General features: G+C 41.9%; 1 protein-coding gene across 3 annotated transcripts in view; it reads right to left on the minus strand.

Annotated features, from left to right (window-relative positions):
- GRM5 (glutamate metabotropic receptor 5) overlaps nucleotides 1-23,889 on the minus strand; it is a 489,044-nt gene that overhangs the window by 60,192 nt on the left and 404,963 nt on the right. For all 3 annotated transcript variants that reach the window (XM_075548701.1, XM_075548700.1, XM_075548699.1), the window contains exon 7: nucleotides 5,996-6,935. In XM_075548701.1, coding sequence (XP_075404816.1) covers nucleotides 5,996-6,935 — 940 coding nt within the window. The remainder of the gene's footprint in view (nucleotides 1-5,995; nucleotides 6,936-23,889) is intronic.

Raw genomic sequence — 23,889 nt, forward strand, 5'->3', positions numbered from 1 at the left:
TAAAAAAAACTCCAAATGCTCAGATGAGTTATTTGTCAGGTAGCTTGATCTGAGGGGGTTTCAGTGAGGGAAGCTGCCCTTTGGATGATGAATGGTATCCAGAGAGAGAGAAGAAAGAGCTAGAGGATTCCAGAGGGGAGAGATCATGAACATCACTTCATACAGGCTGGTGACTTGTTATCTCTTATTGATATGTGAGCTATTGGAAATCACCAAACCTATAAGTGAATCTACCAGAATTCACACAAGAGCACCAAGGCAAATTGTACTTTGGTCAGTGGGTAAGGGTGAGTACTTTAGACAGCCTTCATCATGTTAAACAAAACAATTCACTTAGTGGCCTTCATAACAAAGCTAAGTCAAGCAAAGTGAATTATTTAATTCAAAGTAAAGCGGCAAATGATAGTTTCTAAAATTAAGGTAAGGTGGAGGCTATTTTATTTCTGCTCTTTGATGAGAATCCCCAAGGGTTTCACCTTCTGAGAAATTTGGTTTCAGAACAATAGACTTCAGTCCTGACATTCACCTTGAAAAATGCCCTGAACTGTAGAACCCCAGCCCCATGTCCCTGGGTATTCTGAAATGTATGGAGCCAGAACTTCAGGTTCATCAGATTCCATGCTTTATTTAGGTCAGACTGGCTCTGTGTTCACTTGTCAATTTGCAGCTGAAGTGAAGGCCTGAAACGGAAGCCTGGCATTATCTGCCTGACAATGATGCTGCACCACGTTGCACTGGAAATTAGTGTCTAGAACCAAAATGTTAATCACAGGGACCTCTATACATTGATGGCATAAATAGCATGTTTCTATATATATATATATATATATATAAAATCTATAGTGACTCACCTCTGTTTAAATAAAAATCCCCCTTTGCTATTTCAGTGAATTGAATGACTGACTCCGAGTACTTTTCTTCTTGTGCTGTAAGGTGAGAGGATTTAACATCTCAAAACACTACCGGATCTTGTAGGTTTATTTTGATTCTTTCTTCAGGTGCTAAGTGATCTGGAAATAATTCTCTGTCCATTCCATGGTCAGTGGGTGGTTCCTTTGACCCCCCTTGTAACTACAGGCACCAGAAACAAGTCTTCTCTGGGCTGTGATGATGTTTTCCAGAGTGGGACTCCCAACCCCCCAGTTTTTCAGCATGTTTAGAATGTTTAGGGTTGCTTGGGGGTGGGGTGGGGGAGCATGGTCCTGTGTTTAGGAAGTTTGAGAAATCTGAGGAGGTAACAAATTATTGATGGTTTCTACCCCGCAAAATGTTCATTTCTCGGAAAGGAATCGATTGGATGGGGGTTTACACTTCTTTGACAAAGTTACCTCTTCACTGAGAGAATTTGTGGGATAACATTTCCAAAGCATCACTCCGGGAAGCGATCAGCCCTTGTTGGTAATCTAGACCTGCATTGAGAACTATGTTATCACTTATGAGTCATGAAACTGCGGGCAAGTATTTTAAACAAGTTGGGCCTCAAATCCCTCATCAGAAAAATGAGAATGATGGAGATTGTGAGGTTTTACTCACAGTATTTTGCAAGTATTGGGGATTTTTTAATAATTATATATTAAATATTAAACAATGTAGCCAACTATTGTAGATGGGTAATAGATGAACAACTTGGGGCATTGGATTGATTTACAAATGCTTTCCAATTTTCTATTTTCTGCTCTATTCCTCATCCTCATTTTTTGGTCCATAGTTTTCCCCTTTGACTACATAGTCTCCTATTCCTGTTAAAACCGTTGCTACTAGTTATTAGCAGTTTCCATGGTAAACATCATTCCTGGACTTAACCAAACACCTATTGGACATACTCTTTTTCCTCCATTTCAATCTCTATTTAATCCAAACCAGCCCGCTGCCATATCGAGCCTAAAGAATTCTAAATGTCAAGCAGCTAAGGTCATTACCACATGAAAAAGTTTTGGCTAATGGGATGGAAGGGAAATTTTGCTAAGTAAGCAGCTGAGAAAGCTATTGTTTCTCTAGTAATAGGATTGGGTGCATAAAGCCATGAACGCGATCTTGCGACAAGCATCAGTGAAATAACGACAGAGTAGATGTTGGTGCTGCCATCACCGAGTCTCTGCGCGACCCCGGGAATCATCTACCTCCATAAATCTTATAATGGGGGAGGAAATGAAACCCAAACCAATAGCTTACACCCCTGCAAGTCAGGCTTTATCTTTCTAGTCCTTATTGAGTTACTGTCTATATGCTCATTGGTATTTTTTAGAGTTCAAACTCAGGAGCACAGTTCGTGGCAGAAATCACAACAAATGTTTAAAGAGTAGGAGGTCCCTGGTTACATCATTCTTCATAATTTGCACCCCACTGTGACTGGATAATGCGTTATATATTTCCCTTTAGAAAATTATAAACAAGAAGGGGAGATGAAATCATACATAAGCTACAGTATGACAAATACTATATCAGCACGTAGCAACTTAATGTTAGGGTCACATAGACGAAAAGGTTTGGAGACTCATGGAGGGTTTAGAGGGGAAAAAAAACTTTAGCTGGGATCTTATTTTTCTCTGTGAAATTAAGGGCATTAGTCCATAAAGATAATGGATTTGGAAGGGGACCACATTTGTGATGAATTTCCCTCTTGCAAAGGAATCGCAGGGTTCTCTGTCCTTCGGCCTCCATATCAAAAGCGGGTTCTAGTTTCACTATCCTGGTGTACGGCACAAAGGAATATTGGCACTTGTCATTGATATAGGCGCATAGACCAGCTTTGCTAATATATCAGGACACATGAAAAATTGCAACTACTAGGGTTCCAGTCATACATGCACAGGCTTGTTCCAAGCAATATGCATTTGGCATGCATCTGTGATAAGTGGATCCCTGCAAAGTCTCTCAGTGATACACCGGCTGGGAGTCTCTCAGTGCTTCGCTATTGGCAGATGCTTTTCATGTGTTTTATCCATAGGGTGTCTCCAAAAAAGGGTTAAATCAAAACTAACAACTTCTGAGGATATCTTCTGGGTCAGTTCAGTTCAAGACATAGGGTCAACTCAGGAAATGATGGTGACTGCTTTTGGAATACTTTGATCTTAATAGATTTTCACAAAGGACAGACTATGATCACAGGGCCTTATTATGAAGATATTTTGAGAATATGGAAAGCTATGTGGCTGATGAAAAATCCAGGAAAGTTATGCTGAGGGAAAAAGAATTTCCCATCATGACAATGCACCTGCTCATTCATTGAAGAGAGCAGTCCTTTGAAATTTTCCCCAGGAAACCTTACCCCATCTACTTTGTTGCTCTAATCTTGGCCTTTGAGGCTTGGGTTCTTCAAATTCATAGGTCAGTATAAAGAAAACCAATATAGACCCCGAGGAGGTCAGAGCCGCTGCTTTGGTGAGTGTAAATTGAAGCATGCTGAAAGTGTTGGAGAAGGGTCCCCCAAATCAAAGCCCACTGCCGTGAAGTTGATTCCGACTCAAAGCAAGCCTATGTAGGGTTTTCACGGCTGTGCGTCTTTCCAAGAGCAGACAGCCTCGGAACTGCTGGTATAGTAGAACCACCAACCTTGCAGTTAGCAGTCCAATGCTTCCCCAGCAGCACCACCAGGGCTTCCTGGGGGAATGATCAAGAGAGAGCTGGAGATGCTTTGTTCAGAAGTGTATAGACCTAGATGGAGGATATGTCAAGAAACAATAACTTCATATTTTGGAATTTTTGTCTAATAAATATTTATAGGATATTGTAGTAGTACTTTGTGATCTGCTGTTGCGTAATAAATCTCGTAGGTCCACACTGTCTTTTATGGTGCTCTTGGTTATTACGATCATTCTAGCTGCATATCTGCCAAGCTGTCAGGTATGACAGAAGATTCGTGCTAGTTGGTTAGTAGTAACAGCAAGAGGTGCTTACTATGTGGCAGATGCTTTACAAGCGTTAAGTCATTTAATCCTTACAACCACCTTTGAAGGTATCTATTTCAAGAGCTCCGATTTTCAGAGGACGAAAATAAGGCATAGTTAAAGTAATTTACCCAAGTTTAAACAGCTAGTTTAGTGATTCACTGTTGGTGTTGTGTAGTGCTTTGTACTGCCTTCAATAAAGTATCATCTATAGATTTATTCTTTATATCCACTACCTATTTCAATTTTCACAAGCCTAAGGAGTAGGAAATATCTCCAATTGGTAGATGATGTTTCTAAGATTCAGAAACTGAAGTTGCACAATTCACAGGGGGAGCTTGCTACGAAGCCAGTGCTCTTCAGGAGTGTCGCAGAGACTCCTTAAAGCGCCGCCTTAGTCAGTGTTTGAGTTCTTAGGCAAAGAATTATGATCCCCTCGCTCCATCATTCTATCTGTTGTGTATCTTAGGCTTCCCTGGAAGATTTTGCTTGAAGAGAAGTTTTGGCTGATAAAATTTGGAGCAGGGTGAGGGCAGGGGAAATCAATATTCTTAACTAAAATGAAAGGCTGATATTGCAGAAGTTTCAGAACAAGAAAACTTCAGAGAAGAGTCAATATAAATGGAAAATATGCCAGTGGGTTAGATACATGGCAGGTCTTCTCTGTACGAAGTACGGCATTGCCAGCATTTATTGGAGAGATAACAGATGAGCCACTTTCTTCAAAACGTATAATTTAGTTGAATATCTTGGACAATATATGAGTACACAGAAAAAGACGAGACTTATAGAACATCAAGAAACTAAATAGAAGCAAAGACATACATTAGTAATGCAAATGAACTGGGCTGCACAACTAAGCCCCGAGTATGTCCCAGGAGTCAATTTCAAATCTCAGCAGACGCATTATCAGCACAATCATCAAAGCTTATACCTTTAAGAATTAGAAACACGCCAGTTTTCATGCAGGCTAAGAGAAGAATAATGAAATGGCTAAGAGGTGAATAATTAAAACAGCATTATTTAGATAATGCTTAACTTTGGGGAAAATATTCTGTTCCATTTATTTACCTACCATTTAAAAATAGGCCCAATCTCCCTGCAGGGAAAGACTTGATATCCTACATCGCTTTCTGGGTAGGCACCCCCTAAATAGAGGCAATTCTTATTGCCAGTTCAGTGATCTATCTATGCAGCTTTTTCATAGCTCTGGCTCTGTTCCCACTGATACGATGATACCATTTCCTTTGAATAGCTTTAGCATCATTTATCACATAAGGAGGCCTGTACATGGTGGGGGTGGGGTGGCGGGGATCACTGACTGATGGCTGCAGATCATTCTCAGGTGACATTTGGGTGATAAGTACTAACTATGATCTTTCACTTGAGGGTATGATGAGTCTAAGATCAAAGGAAAAGTGGAAGACTGTGCTCAGAAAGAGCTTATGTAAGATCCATTCCTTGCTTTGCCTTTACCAGATTCTGAGCTATTTCTCAGGGTTCAAATTGTTCAGTAAGATCTGTGATGTAAACTTTATGTCCTCTTGCCTCTAGGAGATGGGAAACCAAAGACTGGTCTAGACTTGAATAAGATTCAGGCAGAAGCAAGTGTGGTCAGATGTATGAGCACGTTGGCTTTTCACTTCCCACTCTTCTCTGCCCCTTTCGAAGCTAGCCTTGGCTTAGTCATAAATAGGACAGGGTAGAACTGCCTTGTGAGTTTCTAAGACCAACCTGACCATGGACATCAAAAGCCCTGTCTTTCTCCCACAGAGCTCTGGTGGCTTTGAACTGCTGACCTGTCAGATCACAGCCCAACTCAAAACTACCACATCACCAGGGCTCCACAGGTGTCACATTATCCTGATCTCGTGTTCTCTGTAACTTGCATTTATCAAAGACCTACATTTGCATTCTTCCATGCTTGCCCTTTACACTTGGGCCCACATCCCGCTGATCCCACAGATAAGACTGAATGAGGAGGTGAGAGCTGTCCCCTGGCACCTTGCCTCCCAGAGTTTTATTAACTGAATCATCTCCCTTTTAAGACCGGCAGTGAAGGCCCTGCTTCCCTTGGAGGCGCCAAAGCCCACACGATGGGTGTTTACCTTAGGGTTTCCCCAGAGGAGCCCCTCCTCTTCCAGAGGTTGACCAGGCTGCTGGACCTGCTGGCCGCCGAGGAGGACTTGCCGTCGCCCACGTGCATGCGCACCACGGTGGAGGTGGTGAAGGCGCTGCGCACGTTCCTCTCTGGTTTGGCCAGGATGATGTATACCTTCGGCACAAACATGCAGCCCAGAGCCACCGTGGCACTTAGACTGACGGAAAAACACATGGTGATGATTTTGTAGTTGCTGCCGAAGTAGATTGGCACGAAGGCCAGCCAGATGATGCAAGTGGTGTACATCGTGAAGGCGATGTACTTGGCCTCGTTGAAGTTAGCCGGGACGTTTCTGGTCTTGAAAGCATAGAAAGTGCAGCTTAAAATCAACAATCCGTTGTATCCAAGAGGAGTGACCACTCCGAGGTTGGTGGTGTTGCAAATCAGGTAGACTTCCCGAATGCTTGGGTAGTCGTGCATTATGTCAGGGGGCTCCATGATAAAGAGCGCCACAATGATGCCTAACTGGATGCATATGAGGATGAACGCAATCACGAGTTGGGCGCAGGCACTCATGAATCGGGGCTTTTTGGTGCAGATCTTTTTCTTGCTGCCAGCCAGGATCCTCGCAATACGGTTGGTCTTGGTTACAAGGGCGGAGTAGCTCATGGCTGGGGAGAGACCAATGCCAATTCTCTGAAGATAGCAATAAATCTGCTTGGGCTTGGCAATGAGGCAGAAGGTACAGAGGTAACCCAGGCAGATGCCAGCCAGGATAATGTAGCAGAGCTCCCTGCTGGAGGATTTTACCACTGGTGTATCACGGTAAATGATGAAGACAGCGGTGACGAACAGGGTAGCCAGCAGACCCAGGCAGGCAAACACCACGGCAGCAATGGGCTCCGGATCACCCCAGCGAAGATATTGTACGGGGATCAAGTCACAACCTGCAGACACACAGACACATATTGGAAAAGAAAGAAGAGAGGTTCACTTGGATCCCATGGACTAAGTTTCAAGCAACTGTGCATGACCTTTATAGGCTGTCTCCCATCTCGCTTTCTATTCTCAGTATCCCATGCTACACTTTCATTGCTAAATATTTATATTTGTTACACACATGTGACAGGAGCTGGCCTAGGGTTCAAAAACAAAATGATGGAGATGTTTTATGTTTTCTTAAAAAAAATAACTGGAGGGGAGAGGCTTTATATAATTGCTTCAGACGATGTTAGGATCTTGAAGAAGCATAATGCGAGTCCTGATGCAGTATTGGGCAGAGGAAGACCTCCTTAAACAGGCCTGGATACAATAAAGATACTGGTTTGATTGAGTTTGAGGATTCAGCAAGTATGGGAAAGAGAGGCTAACTGTGAAAGGGTCTATGGATATTGGAAACACATAGGAAAAGAAGCCAGCGCAACAGTGTGATGAGAGGAGCCAGACTGGACTGGAGGGCAGGCAGGAATGAACCTTGCCAGGCAAGGAGTCCTAGATAAGAGGTGTAATGTATAACTTTAAATCATTGAAAGTTCTTGAAATTTATGCTGACTAGAGAAATTACATTAACAGATTTGTATGTCTTTTGTTTTTTTAAAATTACCCCTTTCATTGATTCCTGGTTATTTGGATGAAACAAAGGTAAAACTGGATGCAGAGAAGACTGTGTGGGTCGGTCACTGCTGTGTGGTTCGATGATGGGTTGGAGTAGAATGGAACTATGAAATGATGGTGAATTATTCAGGGAAAATAGGAGTGGTAGTTAAAGGGTATTGCCTCAAAATCATAGAAGCCTTTATTAAACAAGAATATTAACATGGGTAGACATCAGTTCGCAACACTGTCTCCATCTAGGTCTATGCACTTTGGAAGGCAACGCTTCCATCTCTTGAACCCTCCCCCGAAGAATCCTGTGCTCTATACTTTCCAGCAGGTCAAAACAATCGTGGTGCCATCCTCAAAGCCCTCAAGTTTTCTTATTAGTTTTTGTTGTTGTTGAGTTTCAGAACAAAGCAAAGTCTGAAGCAGCAAGATCAGGGCTGTAAAATGTGCTTTCCAATGAAATTATCACAGACGACCATAGCTACCCAAGAAGATTGAGCAAGTGCGTTGTTAGAATGGGGGAAAAGATCTTGGCATAATGCCCTTTTTCAGCATTGCAGTTTTCAATTCTCTTAACATGTTTTCATAATGAGCCCCTATGATTATCCTGTACACATCAAGAAATGTACTCAAATGTGCTGACCTTTCTCCTTTGAATTACACTGACCTAGCACGTTTCCTTGGAAGTCATGGGTTTGATTGAAGGATTGTGTGTGTGTGTGTGTGTGTGTGTGTTTTAAGTTACCCCAATGAGACTAAGACATGTATATGACCGAGAAAACTTGTTTACAACCACTCACAGACTGAAAAAACAAAACACTTTAAGGCGTGTTTTGTTTGGTACAAATGTATGTAGTGACTGGGCACTCAGAGCGATGCCCTTTGACTGGTTCTTTTACAGGGTCTTTGAGTCCTTATGGGCAATTTGAGAGGGTGCTCAAGCATGCTGGCCTGGATCTACTATAAAGAAAAGGTGGAAGGTTCAGAGACTCTCCTGTCTCAGATGTGATAGAAGATAAGATATGATTTGGGGAGCGGGAAAGCGATCAGGTGGTTTTATAGGAAAAGTGACTGCAGGATGAAACACTGTGTCAGCCAGGGAAATGCCTCCACTCCTCCAATTAGTCTCTACTCGGGGCTTTCAGTTTATAAGTCACTTGAGCATGTAGCAAAAGGAAAATTAACACATGAAGATACATTTAAGTTACCTGGCTTCTTTTAAACTGTCTTTAGCCAGTGGTTTTCACCCTTGGCTAGACACGACAATGACCTAGAGGTATTATTACCATTACTGTGGCCTGGGGTGTATGGAAACAGTTTCTGATTTCATTACATTCCTGGGATGTAACTTGGCCATAGGATTTTTGAAAGCCTTTATAAATAATTCGAATGTGCAGCAAAAATTGAGAGTGCCTGTCCTTGAAGGAACATTCTTACTAAAATAGAATTAGCCATCTTTATTGAATAAGGAGGAAAGGAGGTGAGAAATCTAGTAGAGCACTGGATATTTAAGAGAATCAGCAAAGACGGCTGAGTATCTACAAATATCCAGTTTTGTCTCATTGTCAAGAACAGATCTTCAATGTGATTTGTGTTCGTAAAAGGTGACACTTCAAGACCGGATGGCTCTGTAGTCAAGTGTGCCAGATGACTGGATGTTAACCAATGCGATGTCAGCACAGACCCCTAAATTACAGTTATGAAGTAGCACCTCCTCCTTCTCCTCTGCCTTTCCCTGCCACTGCCTAGAATCTCATCAAGGTGGCTGAAGCTCTAGCAGTTATTTTGGCTTAAAAGGTTACATTAGGAACAGAAAACAAAGGCTGGGTGTAGACGAGAAAAGTCGAAGGAGTCAGGGACCTCGATAACCATCATACCGCTGATAAGCTCTGCACTATCTGCAGCCACATCTACACTGCTTACATTCCTATTATTATTACTTTGTTAGATGCAGTAATCCAAAGAATTATTGAGATATAAATTCAATTTTCCTATTCATTTCCCATATATCATGATCAAAGTTGTTATAGCAGTGGCTTTGAATTTCAAGAGGCCACTGGGAAGCAGGAGAGGCTACAAAACTAAGTGTAGAGGAAGGTGTGGTTATCTCAAACTAGCCCAGGACATCTATTTGTAAAAATGGAAGCAGCATGCTTTTTCTTCCCTTTCTTTCTGCCCTGGGAGCTTTTGTTTGTGTGTTCTTAGATGTGTTATTGCATTATTAGTTCCATAGGATTAAATTATTTATGGATTAAAGGCCTGTGACTTAGCATGGGATCCTGGGCACAGCTTGCATGCTTGGTTCTAGGCAACTGTGTATCCCTAGTCTAAAAATCTGTGCACTCAGTATGGAAATGAAGGTCTTTTAATGTATACATATACATTTGTATATGTTTGGAATGCCCTGACAAAAGAAACAATAATTTTAAATAATTTAATTCATTTTGAGGAATCATATCCTATTGCTAAAGAGTACATTTGCATTTTTATACTTGTAGGAATCAGCTCAGATATATATTGGGAGTCAGCCTTTAACATAGTGGTTCTCAACCTGTGGGTCACAACCCCTTTGGGACCCCTTTTACAGGGGTCGCTCAATTCATAACCATAGCAAAATTACAGTGATGAAGTAGCAACAAAAATAATGTTATGGTTGGGGCTCACCACCACATGAGGAACTGTGGTAACGGGTCACGGCATGAGGAAGGTGGAGAACCACTGATCTAACCCTTTAGGGCTGAGGGTAATATTTACAAATGTGCCCCCTTTTTGCGATGGTCTTACAACAGGAAGAATTAATCATACTCATTCTTACTCTTTTATAGTACATTGTTTATAATGCAGCATGGCACAGCATCCATTAGCTAGTAACAGAACGCCGATGATGCTGGAGTGCAAACTGCAAAGTTGGTAGTTCACATCCACCATTCCCTCTTCAGGAGCAAGATGGGGCTGTCTGTGCCTGAAATGATTTATAACTTCAGAAACTCTCCATAGGGGGCACTAAAAGTTGGAATTCAACTGCCAGCAGTGGGAGGGTTTACGGTCTTCTCCAGGGCCTCTTTTCTTACATGGCTAGTTCATGTGCTCCGAAGAGCCGCAGTAAAGTAATTACTGGCATAACAAGCATGCCATATTGTCTCTGAAGTCAGGAGTCTTCCCGTTAACAAAAAGAGATTCAACTGAAAATTGTGTGTGTGCATGTTTTGCTTCTGTATTTAGTACCCTAGTGGATTTGATTTTACTTTTCTCATTGTGCTTCGCATTCTTAATTTCTCTTATTGAAATGTCATTATTCCTGTAATTTCTAAATGGCTGCGAAAGTAGCATTTACCCCTATATTTTATATCATATGTGTTCTTGAACTCTTTCTAGGCCATCATTAACATCATGTGTGAAGTGAAAGTAGATCATTTAGACATACTTGGATATATTTTGGGGGTAGTGAATCTAATGTGATAGGATGATTTTTGCAACTTCCCCTACTTTAAACGCTCAAATAAGTATGTTATATTTATCATACACCACTCATGATTTTATGCCCACTTTAATGATGCTTCCATTGCACAAAGTACTTCTGTAGCTGTTTTCTTGGCACAGCAAATTGGACTCTGATTAGAGTATTATAATCACCGAATCTTATAATTGGACAACATGATAGAGTTTCCAAAAATGAGCGCGTATCACAATAATTTGGAGAGTCTGCACAAATACCACAAATACAGTTCAAGAGCCAAGATGCAGGAGATTTTTAGTCAGTGAAATTGGGCTGAAACAAAGGGAGCTTGCTTTGAAGAAACATGTCTATTGTAGTGTTTATGCATCAGGCTGCTAACTGCAAATTCTGAAACCACCAGGAGCTCTGAGGGAGAAAGAAGAGGGATTTTTTGCTCAAGTAAAGTGTTATAGTCTGGGAAACCTGGGGGTAGTGGGGTGGGGGGCAGGGCGGGGCGGGGAGGCAATAGCAACCCCATGCTGTAGCATCGCCATGCATCAAAATCAACTTGATGGAAATGAACTTTAGGAGGTTTTGTTTGTTTGTTTTGGGCCAGGCCAAGGTCCTTGTTTGGCAGCACTACCTTACAGATAAACAGACCGATTTCCTACCCCGTCTACGAACGTTTTCTGTAACTCCCAAACTTAACCACCCTAACTCTACCTAAAGCTTTCTATGAACTGTCTTGCCTCAAGGCCAGGGCAGGAGGTCGAGTCCCAGGTGAAGACAGATGCCAGAGGAATCAGTTAGGAGGTTATCACAGGAGGGAAGCTAGCATGAGGAGTATATACCAAGTCCCTGTACTCACTGGAGAATATAGTCCCGGAAAGGCAGTTCAGAACTAGGGTCCAAGAAAACTGTGAAGTAGTGAGATGGAAGAGGCTCATAATCAAATAGATAAGAATGCTATTAACTAACAGAAGGGAAGAGAAGGAGTAATATCTACTTCTACTTTAGATGTATTGTGCTTGAAGTATTTGTGACATGGTGAGATAATTCAGGTGCAGGTACAAACCGAAGCTTAAGTGTTGTCAAGACAGGTAATAGTAAGAGCTTTTGGAATTGTCTGTAAACAGGTGGCTATTAGATATGTGGAAATATATGCACTTGAATAGAAACTACATAAATGTAGATGAGAACAGAACCTAAAAGTCTGAGTTAACACCAACCTTAAGGGATGGCAGTGGCAAAGGATCTGTCAGGGAACACACAGATAGATCAGACAGGAGGAAGGGTATCAGTTGCAAAAGGAAGCTGGGTAATTGGTTGGTTCACAAAAGTTTCTCTAGAAAAGTATCATTTCCCTTTTCTTCATTTTACTCTTACCTAAAGAGCTTCTGCAAAACTGTAAACATCAGATTCATATGGATATAAATCATCTCCCTCTGTTCTATTAAATCCATTTCTTTTGAACAAGGGGCGGTATCTTCCCATTGCTTATTGTTACTATTATACATGTTTCTAATAAGTCTCAGAGTTCTGCAATAAACCATATTTTGACCTAAAATTCCCATTACTTACTGGTTCTAGTGTGCATTAGTTTATAAATATCTCAATACGTAGCTCTTCTTTCAAAATATCTTTCTCAAGTTCTTCTGAGAAGTATTGGGCATTTTGTCCTTTGCTGGTCTTTGTTTGCTTGTCACATTCACAGCTCTGTGGTGATGCACTGGAATGCTATGCCAAGGTTCATAAAGAATCCGTCAAATATGTATATATGATCATATTTTAGAAATTCTGGACATGTCAGTAAAACACCCTCCTAAGGAATACATTAGAATTTGCTTCCTCTTCAGAAGATGAAGACCATTGTAGTTCTCAGGAGCAAAACAGATAAGCCATACATTAGAAAAATCACACCCTGTTTTCTGATATTATCTATTTAAATAGCTGTGCACTCTTCACTTCTATCTCATTTCTTGCTTGATGAATGGCACCAGTTTTCTCTGGAATAGTTTTCTCTGATATTATTTTCAGTTTAATTTGATACGTATAGCAGACACAATAATGTTTCTTTTGGTTTGCTTTAAAGGAGAGCAAGCTACCCAAATTGTATTACCCCCATTCATTCTCTGACCCCGCAAATATGCTTCTCTGGCATTCAAGGCACAAGGCATGGCTTGTTGATATCGTGGCTACAGTGTGGGAGCTCAGAAAGAGTTGGTGCTCATGCTTGCTTTGTGGGTATTGTGCTGCTGCTGTTAAGTCCGTTGAGACAGTGCTGAGACAGTCCCATACCACCTCTCGGGACCTGTGCCATCCTCACTGACGTTTCTATGCTCGAGCCCGTTGTTGCTGCCACCTTGTCAATCCATCTTGTCAAGGGCCTTTCTCTTTTATTTTCACTTCCCCTCTACTTTCCCAAGCATGGTATTCTTCTCCAGGAACTGGTTTCTCCTGACAACCAAGTATGCAAGATGAAGTCTTGACATCCTTGCCTCCAAGGAGCGCTCTGGCCTGACCTCTTCCAAGACAGGTCTGTCTGTCCTTTTGTCGTGGTACTTCAATAGTCTTCACCAGCATCACAACTCAAACACATCAATTCTTCTTTGATCTTCCTCATTCGATATCCACCCTTCGCATGCATGTGAGGTAATTAAAAGCAACATGGCATAGGTCATGTGCACAAGGTAACAGCCTTGCTTTCAATACTCTAAAAAGGTCTTGTGCAGCAGCTGTACGCCGTATAACACATCTTTTGATCTCCTGACCGCTGCTTTCTTGTGGATCCAAGTAAGACAAAACCCTTGATAACGTCGAGGTTTTCTTTATCAGGATGTTTCCTATTGGTCCAGTTGTGAGGACGCTGGTCTTCTTCACATTGAGTTTATTCCACACTGCAGGCTGAAAGTGCTTCAAATTCTTCCTTCTTCAACAAGCAAGGTTGTGTCATCTGCTTATTGCAGGTTATTAATAAGCCTTCCTCTAATTCTGTTGTCACATTTTCTTCATGTAATCCAGCTTCTTTGATTATTTGCCCTCAGTGCAGGTTGAATAAGTCTAGTGAGAAGAAACAACCCTTACCCCCACCTTTATTTTGAACCATACAGTGTACCTTGTTCTGGTCATGCAACTGCCTCTTCATTCATGTACAAGTTCCACATGGACACAATGAAGTGCTCTGGCATTCCCATTCTTCTCAAGGTATTGGTCTTTCAGAATTAATATTCCTGAAGTCGATGTTAACATTTTCAACCCCTTGTGTAAGTGTGTGTATTCAGGCAGTGGGAGAGAGAGGAGAGCGGTCCCAGGACAGGATTGTGGTAACCCTAAGCCAATCTGAGAATCAGCTCTTTAAGCACCATAATGCCTGTTTCCTTTCGGAAGCAAAGAAGGTTCTGCCAAGAAAACGAATAGAACTGTATGCCTCTTCACATGCTGCCAGCCCATCCAATTTAAGGTAGAAAACACTGACATAGACTTCTGGGAAGATGGCGGAGCAGGGGACCCGCATACTCTGAGAGCTCTTTCAAACAAGGCGGGTTTGGTGTCCAGGTAGCCAAACAGAAGGAGTCTGGCAAGTGTAATATCCCCTGACACAGCACCCTACGAATTTGTCCTGAGCTGGGGCCTCCTCAGTGATCCAGGATCCAGTTCTTGGGACATCTCGGGTCATTAGGCTGCCGCCACCTCGGCAGCGACTAGCTTCACTCCATCCCCAGACTAGGACCCTGCATCTGGAATCACTTGCCTGCTCTACCGAGACATGCGCAGCAGTGGCAGGACCCCCTACAGCAGCTGCCCGCTTGTGGGGCCTCCATATGAGAGAAGCTCCCCTTGGACCCGTGTCCCTCCCTCCATTCACCTAGGGCCTGGGTAACTGATCTGCAAACTACCTTGGCTGCTTTGGCGACCTCCACGGGGGATCATCCACCCCCATTGCTGCCAGGGAGCTCTCCACTGGCACCCAGTTTGCCTGGCTGCTGTGCTGCGTACTTCCCGTCGGTGAGCCTGCTGCCTGAGCTCATCCCTCCTGAAGCCTAATCGTAAATTCTGTGACCTTGTGTGTGGCTTCTGCTACCTCCTCTGTTTGCTCCTGCAGTTCCCTTTTGTGGGTGGACTTTATCCCTCTCCCCCATTGTGGACTTCATCCCCTCTATTGTGGATTTAATCTCCTCTATCATTGCATCCTTATTCTGGGTTGCTTCCCTCAGCTACCGAGCCACGTCCTCAGGTTGCCTGTGTCACCACGGAGCCCTGTGCCCGGGATCCGGAGCACTAAACCTGCCTGCCACGGCAGTGCTGACAGCGCGGGGTGTGACAGTGGGCGCTCCTGCCTGTTGGGAGCATGAGTGACAGGGTTTTGCGCTCCCACAGGAGCTGCTCTGCCCAGCCTGGAGCACTGCGGGGTTTCCAGGGGCCAGCAGCTCCAGGCGCCAAGCCAGCCCGCTGTAGCATGTCCCTCTCAGGGTGAGGGCAGGCGCCATTGCCCACTGTTTCGATTGCCCTCTGTCCAATCCAGCTTGGACCATGTCGCAGAGGAGCCTGCGACACTCACAGCACTGGCGGCTCAAGGGATATGTGCCCGGCCTGTTAGGTAGCCCAAGATGCGGCTTTGCGGTCCCTGCAGGAGCCACCTGTGCACTCCAGCCAGCTCTCACCACTGTGGTGCCCTGGGGGGTCCCCAGCGCCAGCTTCTAAGCCTGCCCCAGCCCATTCCAGCCAGCACAGGAAGGAGGCAGGCGGACCCAGCCTTTTACACCTGGTACAGGAGGCTGTCCATGTGGGGCTGTTCCCGCCTGTGTAGCCTCTGCCCACAGGCTCAACTCTACATGCCTGCAGGGACCTGGGAGGGCTTCCTGATCTGAAGAGCATTCCCACCCCCCACCTCCGCCTTCTATTAGGCATCACTAGAACTTGGAGGGAAAAGAAGGGGTGGGGATTTATATATATATATATATATATATATATATATATATATATATATATATATATATATATATATATATATATATATATATATATATATATGTATTTTATCTTGTGCTGGCTTTTCTCTTTTTTCCTTTTACTTTTGGTGTTTTGTTTTCTCTCTTCTTTCTTTCCCCTTTTTCATTATTTCGATTTCTTCTCTTCTGCCCCTTTTCTATAGGTTTCCCTTCTATCTCTTTTTTCTTTTTACACTTTCACTATTATCACTTATTTTCTCTCCTCTTTTTCTCTCTCCTTCTTTCTCCCTCTCTCCGTATTTTTTCTTTTTATTCCCCCAATTTTTAAATTATTTATTAATTAAAAATTTTATTAAACATAAAAGGGCTGCTAAGGGTGCTCTGACAGATGAGGTCTAAGCAGCCTGAGGGCACTCACTGAGGCCCCATCCCCCATTGCAGTAGCTGAAACATCTCACCACTGCTGGTCACTAAGCCTTTGGGGAACGCTGCCTACACAGCAGTCTGACCCATCCTTATAGTAGGTCACAGGCAGCCGCCTGCAAGAATCCTTAACAGTAATACAGATAAGGGGCCCCTGGCTTCCAAGAAACATGAGGCATACAAAAGGAACGAGGAAAAATAAACAGACCACATCACTCCCAACAACAACAAAAACCAGAGACAAAACATAGTAGCAGAGCTAATGTCTCTCATAGAAGAAACAGATACAGATCTTTCACAGAAGGAAAATCTTCAGAAGTCTGTAGATAATTGGACATCCTTGCAGAGGGGTAGTGGGGAGGAGATGAGTCACTCAGGGTTCAGTGTAGCAAAAACAAAACTCCTCACAACCTTCCTCTTATTCTTAAATGCTTCCTCCCCACCACTATCATGATCCCAATTCTACCTTGCAAACCTGGTTATTCCAGAGGATGTACAGCAGTACACATGGGAACTGGAAACACAGAGAATCCAGGACAGATGAACCCCTCAAGACCAGTGGTGAGCGTGGCGATACCAGGAGGGAAGGAGGGGTAGAAAGGGGGAACTGATCACAAGAATCTATATATAACCTCCCCCCTGGGGGATGGGCAACAGAAAAGTGGGTGAAGGGAGACACCGGGCATTGAAAGATAAGATAAAATAATAATTTATAATAATCAAGGTTTCATGAGGAAGGGGGGGAGCCGAGAAGGTGAGAGAGGGGAAAAAGGAAAATGAGGAGGTGATCCCAGGAACCCAAGCAGAAAACGAATTTTGAGAATGATGAGGGCAACGAAAGCATAAGTGTGCTTTACACAATTGATGTGTGTGGGGGCGTGATAGGAGTTGTATGAGCCCCAGTAAAATGATTTAAAAAAAAACAAATTGCTGCGATAGATCTGTTGTGTTATTTCCTTTTTGTATGTGGTGGTTAGATCTGCCTGGAGTTCAGGGTAGTGAAAGGTGGTTGAAAATATCATGCATACTGCTCCATCAGTTAGTCAGTTGTCTACCTTTCCTCCTCTCTTTGTTTCTCTGGGTTTGCGTCTCTGGGTGAGTTAGCTGAGATCTTGGGGAATGTAGACTCAGTGTTCCTAGCATGACACAATATTTTCTATAACTTTCCTAGTTTGAAAGAATCAGAAATGTTGTGTGAGCAGTGTGATATGTTTTATATCTTCTCTATAGCACTTGCTATAGTTGGAAGTGTATGTGTGGTATTAAATACTTACGATCTGTCTTCCATATTAGACTATAAGTCTCCTGTGCTGCTTCTTTTGCTCATAAATGGACTGCATATGTGGTTAGAATAGCAATTTACAAATTAATATATTAACAATATAATAAAAATATATTGTTTGCGTTCTGCTGTGTGAGTCCAGTCAGTCTCAACAAACCTTTCTGTTGTCTATCGGAAGCCCGATGAACCTCGAGTGAGACCACTCCTCTTGACTTTTAGAGTCAATATCCTGAGAAACCACAAAATCAAGGAAGCAACTTCATCACTTAGTTCTGCCTCTGAGTGTGCCCTGCTTCATTAGAAAGATGCCTGGTACCTGTTAGGCATTTGACAAATACTTTAGGACTCACAGATGAATCCCATTCTGGGTAATTCACTGGATCTGGTATGCATAAAGAAAGAGGGAGGCAATCCACAAAAGTTCTTCTTTACCATGGCCATCTAACTATGATGTTCCAAGTCACTGTTCCTAGATCAGAAGATAAGAACCCAAATCCAGGGTAGAGGAAGTCTATTCTAGAGTTGATAGATTGTCACCATTACCTAACAGGAATCACACGTCCTTATAAGGAGTTCTTTGGGGGTAGTGGTGACAGGTTGGGCTCTGATGCACAAGGTCAGTGATGCAAGATCACCAAGCGCTCTGCAGAAGAAAGATGGGGATTTCTATTCCCATAAACAGTTACAGTCCTGGAAACTCAGGGCATTTTACCCTGTCCTGGAGGGTCACTATGAGTCATCATCAACTTGATGGCAATGGATATGAGTTTATAGGTTTATACAACAAGTATGTTAAACAGTAACCAATTGCCTTCAAGTCAGTTCCAACTCGCAGTGATGTCATGTGTGTCGGAGCAGAGCTGAGGGCCATAGAGTTCCCAAGGACCATTTTTTTCTGAAGTCAATTCGCAGGTCTGAAGTAGCTCTGTGTGGACACATACCTCCAACCTGTTAGGTAAGTTTGATTGGCAACTGCCTTAGTAGGGAGCTGTTTCATCCCTAGGTATGCCAGTATAGCAAGGAGAAGCTAATATGATATGTCAGGTGCTATTTCAGAAATCTTAGGCATCAGCATTTCGGGTAGACTGAAGTTTACTAAAACATGTTGACTTGGTAGAATTGAGACTAGAGCTCAATCTGATTATTATTTATTTTAAGCTTCCTTAGGTGAAGCAAAAAGGGCAAGTACCACACTCAAATAGTGCATAGGCTTTATGGAGTCCTAGTAAAATCATGATTAATGACAGTGCCCACCATGGACAAAGTGCAGTCAATGTAAGTCAGAATGGACTAAATGGCACCCGGCAGCAGTAGCAACATTCTGAAACGAGTCTACATCGCCTCCTGAGGCATCTTATTGATTCAAACTCTTGAACCCATTTTTTAAAATCCTAGTTTATGTATTCCAAAAGTTGATGCCCAGAGACACTGGCTGGTAACTTGTTTTCATGTCTATAATTTTTTTTAACTATAGGTACTTTTCCAAATGGGCATGGAACACCTCCAGCCCAAAGAGCCAGAATCGAATAGGGGACGTTCGTCACATTGCCACCGAGGTGATTCACAGCCATTCACTCATCTGACTCAGACAGTTTCATGTCCTTCAAGGGTTATAATACATTTTTGTTTTTGATTCCCTCAGTCATCCCTTCAAAGAGCTGGAAACACAGGCCTCTAGTTTTTATTTATATTAAAAATTTTGTTCTTCTTTACTGACTAAATTTTACAGGGAGCTTGAAACTTTACAAAGATTTATTTAATAATTAAGTCATAAAGAATGATTTAATAACACTGCAGAGTGCTAAGGGGAAGGATCATCAGAGATGCACATTTATAGGGAACAGCTTTGAAAAATATGACTTCCAGTTATATTGCCGACGAGAGAGGAAAAACACAGCGCATGGCTTTCAATGATAAAAACAACTGGCAAGAGAACTTTGCTTCCTTTCCACCCCTCCTCTGTCCTTCCGCACCAGCTAGCTCTTCCGTGCTCCTCTGTTTTGCAGATGTCTTCTTCTGAGCAATGATTTTTTGCTCCTCTAGCCTGCCTGGCAGGCTCCTCTTATGTGGTCAAATGGAGCCTTGAGCCTGTGCCGAACACGACACTAGAACTTTATGCTAATTGTAAGTTTACTTGGCTCTTCTACCATGACGGTGGAATTCAGTAATGAGCACAAAATACCACTGATCATCTTTTGGTTTTAAACTGATCTTTTATATTTTATTTCAGTAGAATAAAAAGCAGAGTTTTCAGTGCTTTATAGAAATTTCTTCACTGATCCTTTTTAGGAAATTGGTCTTTAATTTCTCAAGTAGTCATTCCTCCACAAAGGTTTCTTCCAAATACAGCCCCCAGTAGAGACAGGGAATTGTGTATCAATCCCATTTAAGACTAGATAAATGAGATGCAAGTGCGTTTGTAAAAGTCCTTGTATTCACAGAGACCCTAATATGCAAGCTGGAAGTAAGACATAGCCCCTCCTTCCTCATTTGTCCTGTCCCTCCTTGTTAAAATCATTTGGGGATGCTGCACCCGATGAAGTGCCTGCCTGTGCACCAGGAATGCTTGGTGTTACTAAAAATACAGAAATAAACAAAGATGCAATGAATTGTTCTGAAATTCCCCTTCCTTTCTAGCTTATCCATAGTTTGTTCCAGTCCACACAGTCAAATGCCCTTTCAGAGTCAATGAAACAAAAGTTAAAAACAAAAACAACAAACCGTCCTCCTATTCTCTTCTCGTCAGTTGGTTTAGGAGCTGTCTTCCACATTTCTTGGCACAAATTCGTGCTTCCTGTTCATCACCTGCTTGTTGACACATTCCAATAGGTGTCAACAAGATCATCTCCTGAAACCCTGCTTTTGGCTAGTGTCCTCAGTGCAGCTAGAACTTTTACTTCCACACTTCTTTGCTCTTTGTTCATATGCTACCTCTTGACGTGGTTGAATGTTGATGAGCTACTTCTTGGTACAGTGGCTCTGTATTATTTCCATCTTCTTTGGATGTTTCCTGCATCATTCAATATTTTGCACAAAGAATTGTTCAATATTGCAACTCAAGGTTTGATTTTTTTAGATATTTCCGTTTAAGATACACTTGCGTATGTTCTTCCTGTTTTGTGTTCTAACTCTAGACCTCTGCACATCTCATTCTAATGTTTGACTTTTTTCTAGAGCTGTCCTTTGAAATGTCCCGTTCAGCTCTCCCATTTCATCATTTCTTTCATGTGCCTCAGCTGTTCTACACTTAAGTTTCAGAGTATCTTCTGACATCCATTTCTATCTTTTCTTTCTTCTGAATGACCTTTCACTTTCTTCATGTGTGACGTTTTTCGGCTCAGCTCCCAACTCGTCAGGCCTTCTGTTGCTAATGTCCAAGGCAGCAAAGCTGGTCTGCAGATGCTCTCCGAGTCAGTGGGAGAGACTGCAGGTAGTATTTTGGCTCTCATGGACTTGTTTTAGTTTTGTTAAGCTTCAACCTGTACTTACATATGAGCAATTGATAGCCTGTTTCAGTAAGCCCCTGACCTGATTCTAGTTGCTGATATTGAGCTTCTCCAATGTCTGTGCCCACAGATGTAGTCAGTTTGATTTCTGTTTATTTCATATGACAGTTTATGCATTTTGTGGTATTGAAAAAAGGTATTTGAGAGAAAAATTGAAAAATTCTAACATGCTGTCTCTAGCTTTGTTTCTATCACCAAGACCACATTTTCCAACTACTCCTTCCTTTTTGTTTCCAACTTTTGTATTACAATTGCCAATAATTATCAATGCATCTTATTTGTTCAATTTCAGACTTGATCAATGATTTAATTTCCACATCACTAGTTTTCATAAATTTGAATAACAGTTATATCTGGATTTCCTTTTAAGAACAAAGATATTATCCTATCACAAACAGCATTGTACTTCAAGATAGATCTTCAAATTTTCTTTTAGCCAACACATGTAACACCATCCCCCTACAAACTGTGCCTCTCTGCATGGTGAACCACAGGAGTGTCAGGTTCAAACTGGCCAATATAAGTCCTTTTCTGCTTATTAATGCCTAGAATATCAATATTTATGCACTTCCTTTTCCTTCTGATGACTTCCAATCTTCCTAGATTCAGATGTCATATATTACAAGATCCAATTATTAATAAATGATTGCAGCTGTTTCTCATTCCAAGTCATGCGTCAGTAGAACTGTAGGTCCTCAAGGGCTATAGTCATTGCACTTCATTATGGTCAACTCTACTTTGAGAAGGAAGCCGCTTTTCAATTATATTGTGAGTGCCTTGAACTTGAGGGGCTCATCTTCTGGCACTATCTCTGAGAATGTTCTGCTTCTGTTCATGAAGTTGTTAATGCCTGGCAATGTTCTGTTGCTATCCATAAAGTTTTTAGTGACTATTTTCTCTGAGGTGGACAGCCTATTCCTTCGTTGTAGTTTGCTCTTAGTCTGGAAGCTCTGTTCATTTTAAAATACCCTGTCGGTATTTGATAAACCACCAACATGGCTTCCAGAACCACAACACACAAGCCACCATAGTATGCCAATTGACAGACAAGTGGCAGATAATATACATAGAAAAATACATTTCCAACCCCCATGACTTGGTATGACTCGGCGTCTTTGTAATCACCACCTGGGTTCGCCTGTATACCTTCTGTGCATAATTGGGAGTTTCCTGACCTTTGGGATATACCAGGACTGCCCTGAGGATGATGTTTACCTCACTTTTCCTAAGGCTCACTGCACATCTAATGAATTTTCTGCCACATATTTTGCTTTTTAGGATTTCTCTTTTCAAAGCTATTTACTGAATTTTAATGATCCAAATAACCAGCATATTTTCTAAGCACCATAATATACTTGCCTAAATAAAATTCTCATGCTTATTATTTAAAGGAAATATGAGAGAAAAAGCCAACATATAGGAAAAAGGCACAAGGATGGGGAAGCCCTGGTTTTACTCATAAGAGTAATGGGATTTTCCCCCCCCATACAGCACAATTGTAGCATTTTATACCCTTAGTTCAACATGAATTATTGATTATCACTCCACAGCACTGATTTGGGACCATGGTGTCACCAATATAATGGTTAATCCCATTAAAATAGCATCTTTTAAAGTGCTTATTCTGTGTGGTATAAGTGTGCTTGTATGTACCATGTGCAAGTATGTCACAAGCATCACCTCATTTCATATCCACAGCATTCCTATACAATAGGAAGTATAACTTTATTCATTTTCAGTAAAAGAAACTGAGGTCGGGTCAGAATGAAGAGTAGTTGAACTGAAGGGAAACAGAAGAAATAGAGGCACTGAAAAAATGAAGAGAGTGAGAAAGTCAGGTATGCAGAGAACGACCTGCACAGCACAGGAAGAATGCATGATGAAAGAGCTGTGATATCTCTGGGGAATGACTGCTGAAAGTTCAAGTGTGAAACCAGTGAAAGTTTTAGGAGAGAAGGTGGTAATAATACGTGCTTGCCTACATCGCAAGACTATTGTGAGGACCATATAAAATAACCCAGGATTGGAGCCGTGCTCAATAACTAAGGGGTTTGAAATGGGGGGAAGAGAAGCATACACAGAGCCTCAGTGACTGAACAGCTGCTAATTCGCTGAGGGTTTTATTAGATTGCCTCATGTTCTAGGGAGAATCCAGAGCTATTTTATCTTTCTTGTCTATTTATATAAGTACAGACCCAAATAAATGATATTATATTGTCTTAAATTATTTTTAAGTACACGGCAGCACATAATATTCTACGAATGTTTTACTCCAGCTAATGTGATTTTTAAGAGATACCATGATAGGACATTTATCTGCTTCATATTACTTATCTAAATCACCAGTGCTTTATGAAGCATTTTCCAAATGGGTTAGATAATGTAATGGTAAGCACTGTGTTATGTTTTATGTTCTTTGGGGGGAAATGTGATCATTTGTTTTGAGTAAGCTATATTTATCGAAAACTGAAATCAGTGAAGTTACATTATTTTTCTTAGTCTGGTTATATCAGGGGGGTGTTTGGCCACAATGACATTGTTTGGGCCAGATCACAGATTTATATTTGTGAAGAACATAACGCACATTTGTCATTGCATGGTTTCTGGCAAGATGATCATTGGTTTGTATTTTTTTTCCAGGACATGTTTTGAGAAGTTTCACTGAGAGTGCCTTTGGGAACATTTTCATTTGGCTTCTAGGAG

This window comes from Tenrec ecaudatus, chromosome 4 (genome assembly GCF_050624435.1).
Source record: "Tenrec ecaudatus isolate mTenEca1 chromosome 4, mTenEca1.hap1, whole genome shotgun sequence".
Classification (NCBI taxonomy): Eukaryota; Metazoa; Chordata; class Mammalia; order Afrosoricida; family Tenrecidae; genus Tenrec; species Tenrec ecaudatus.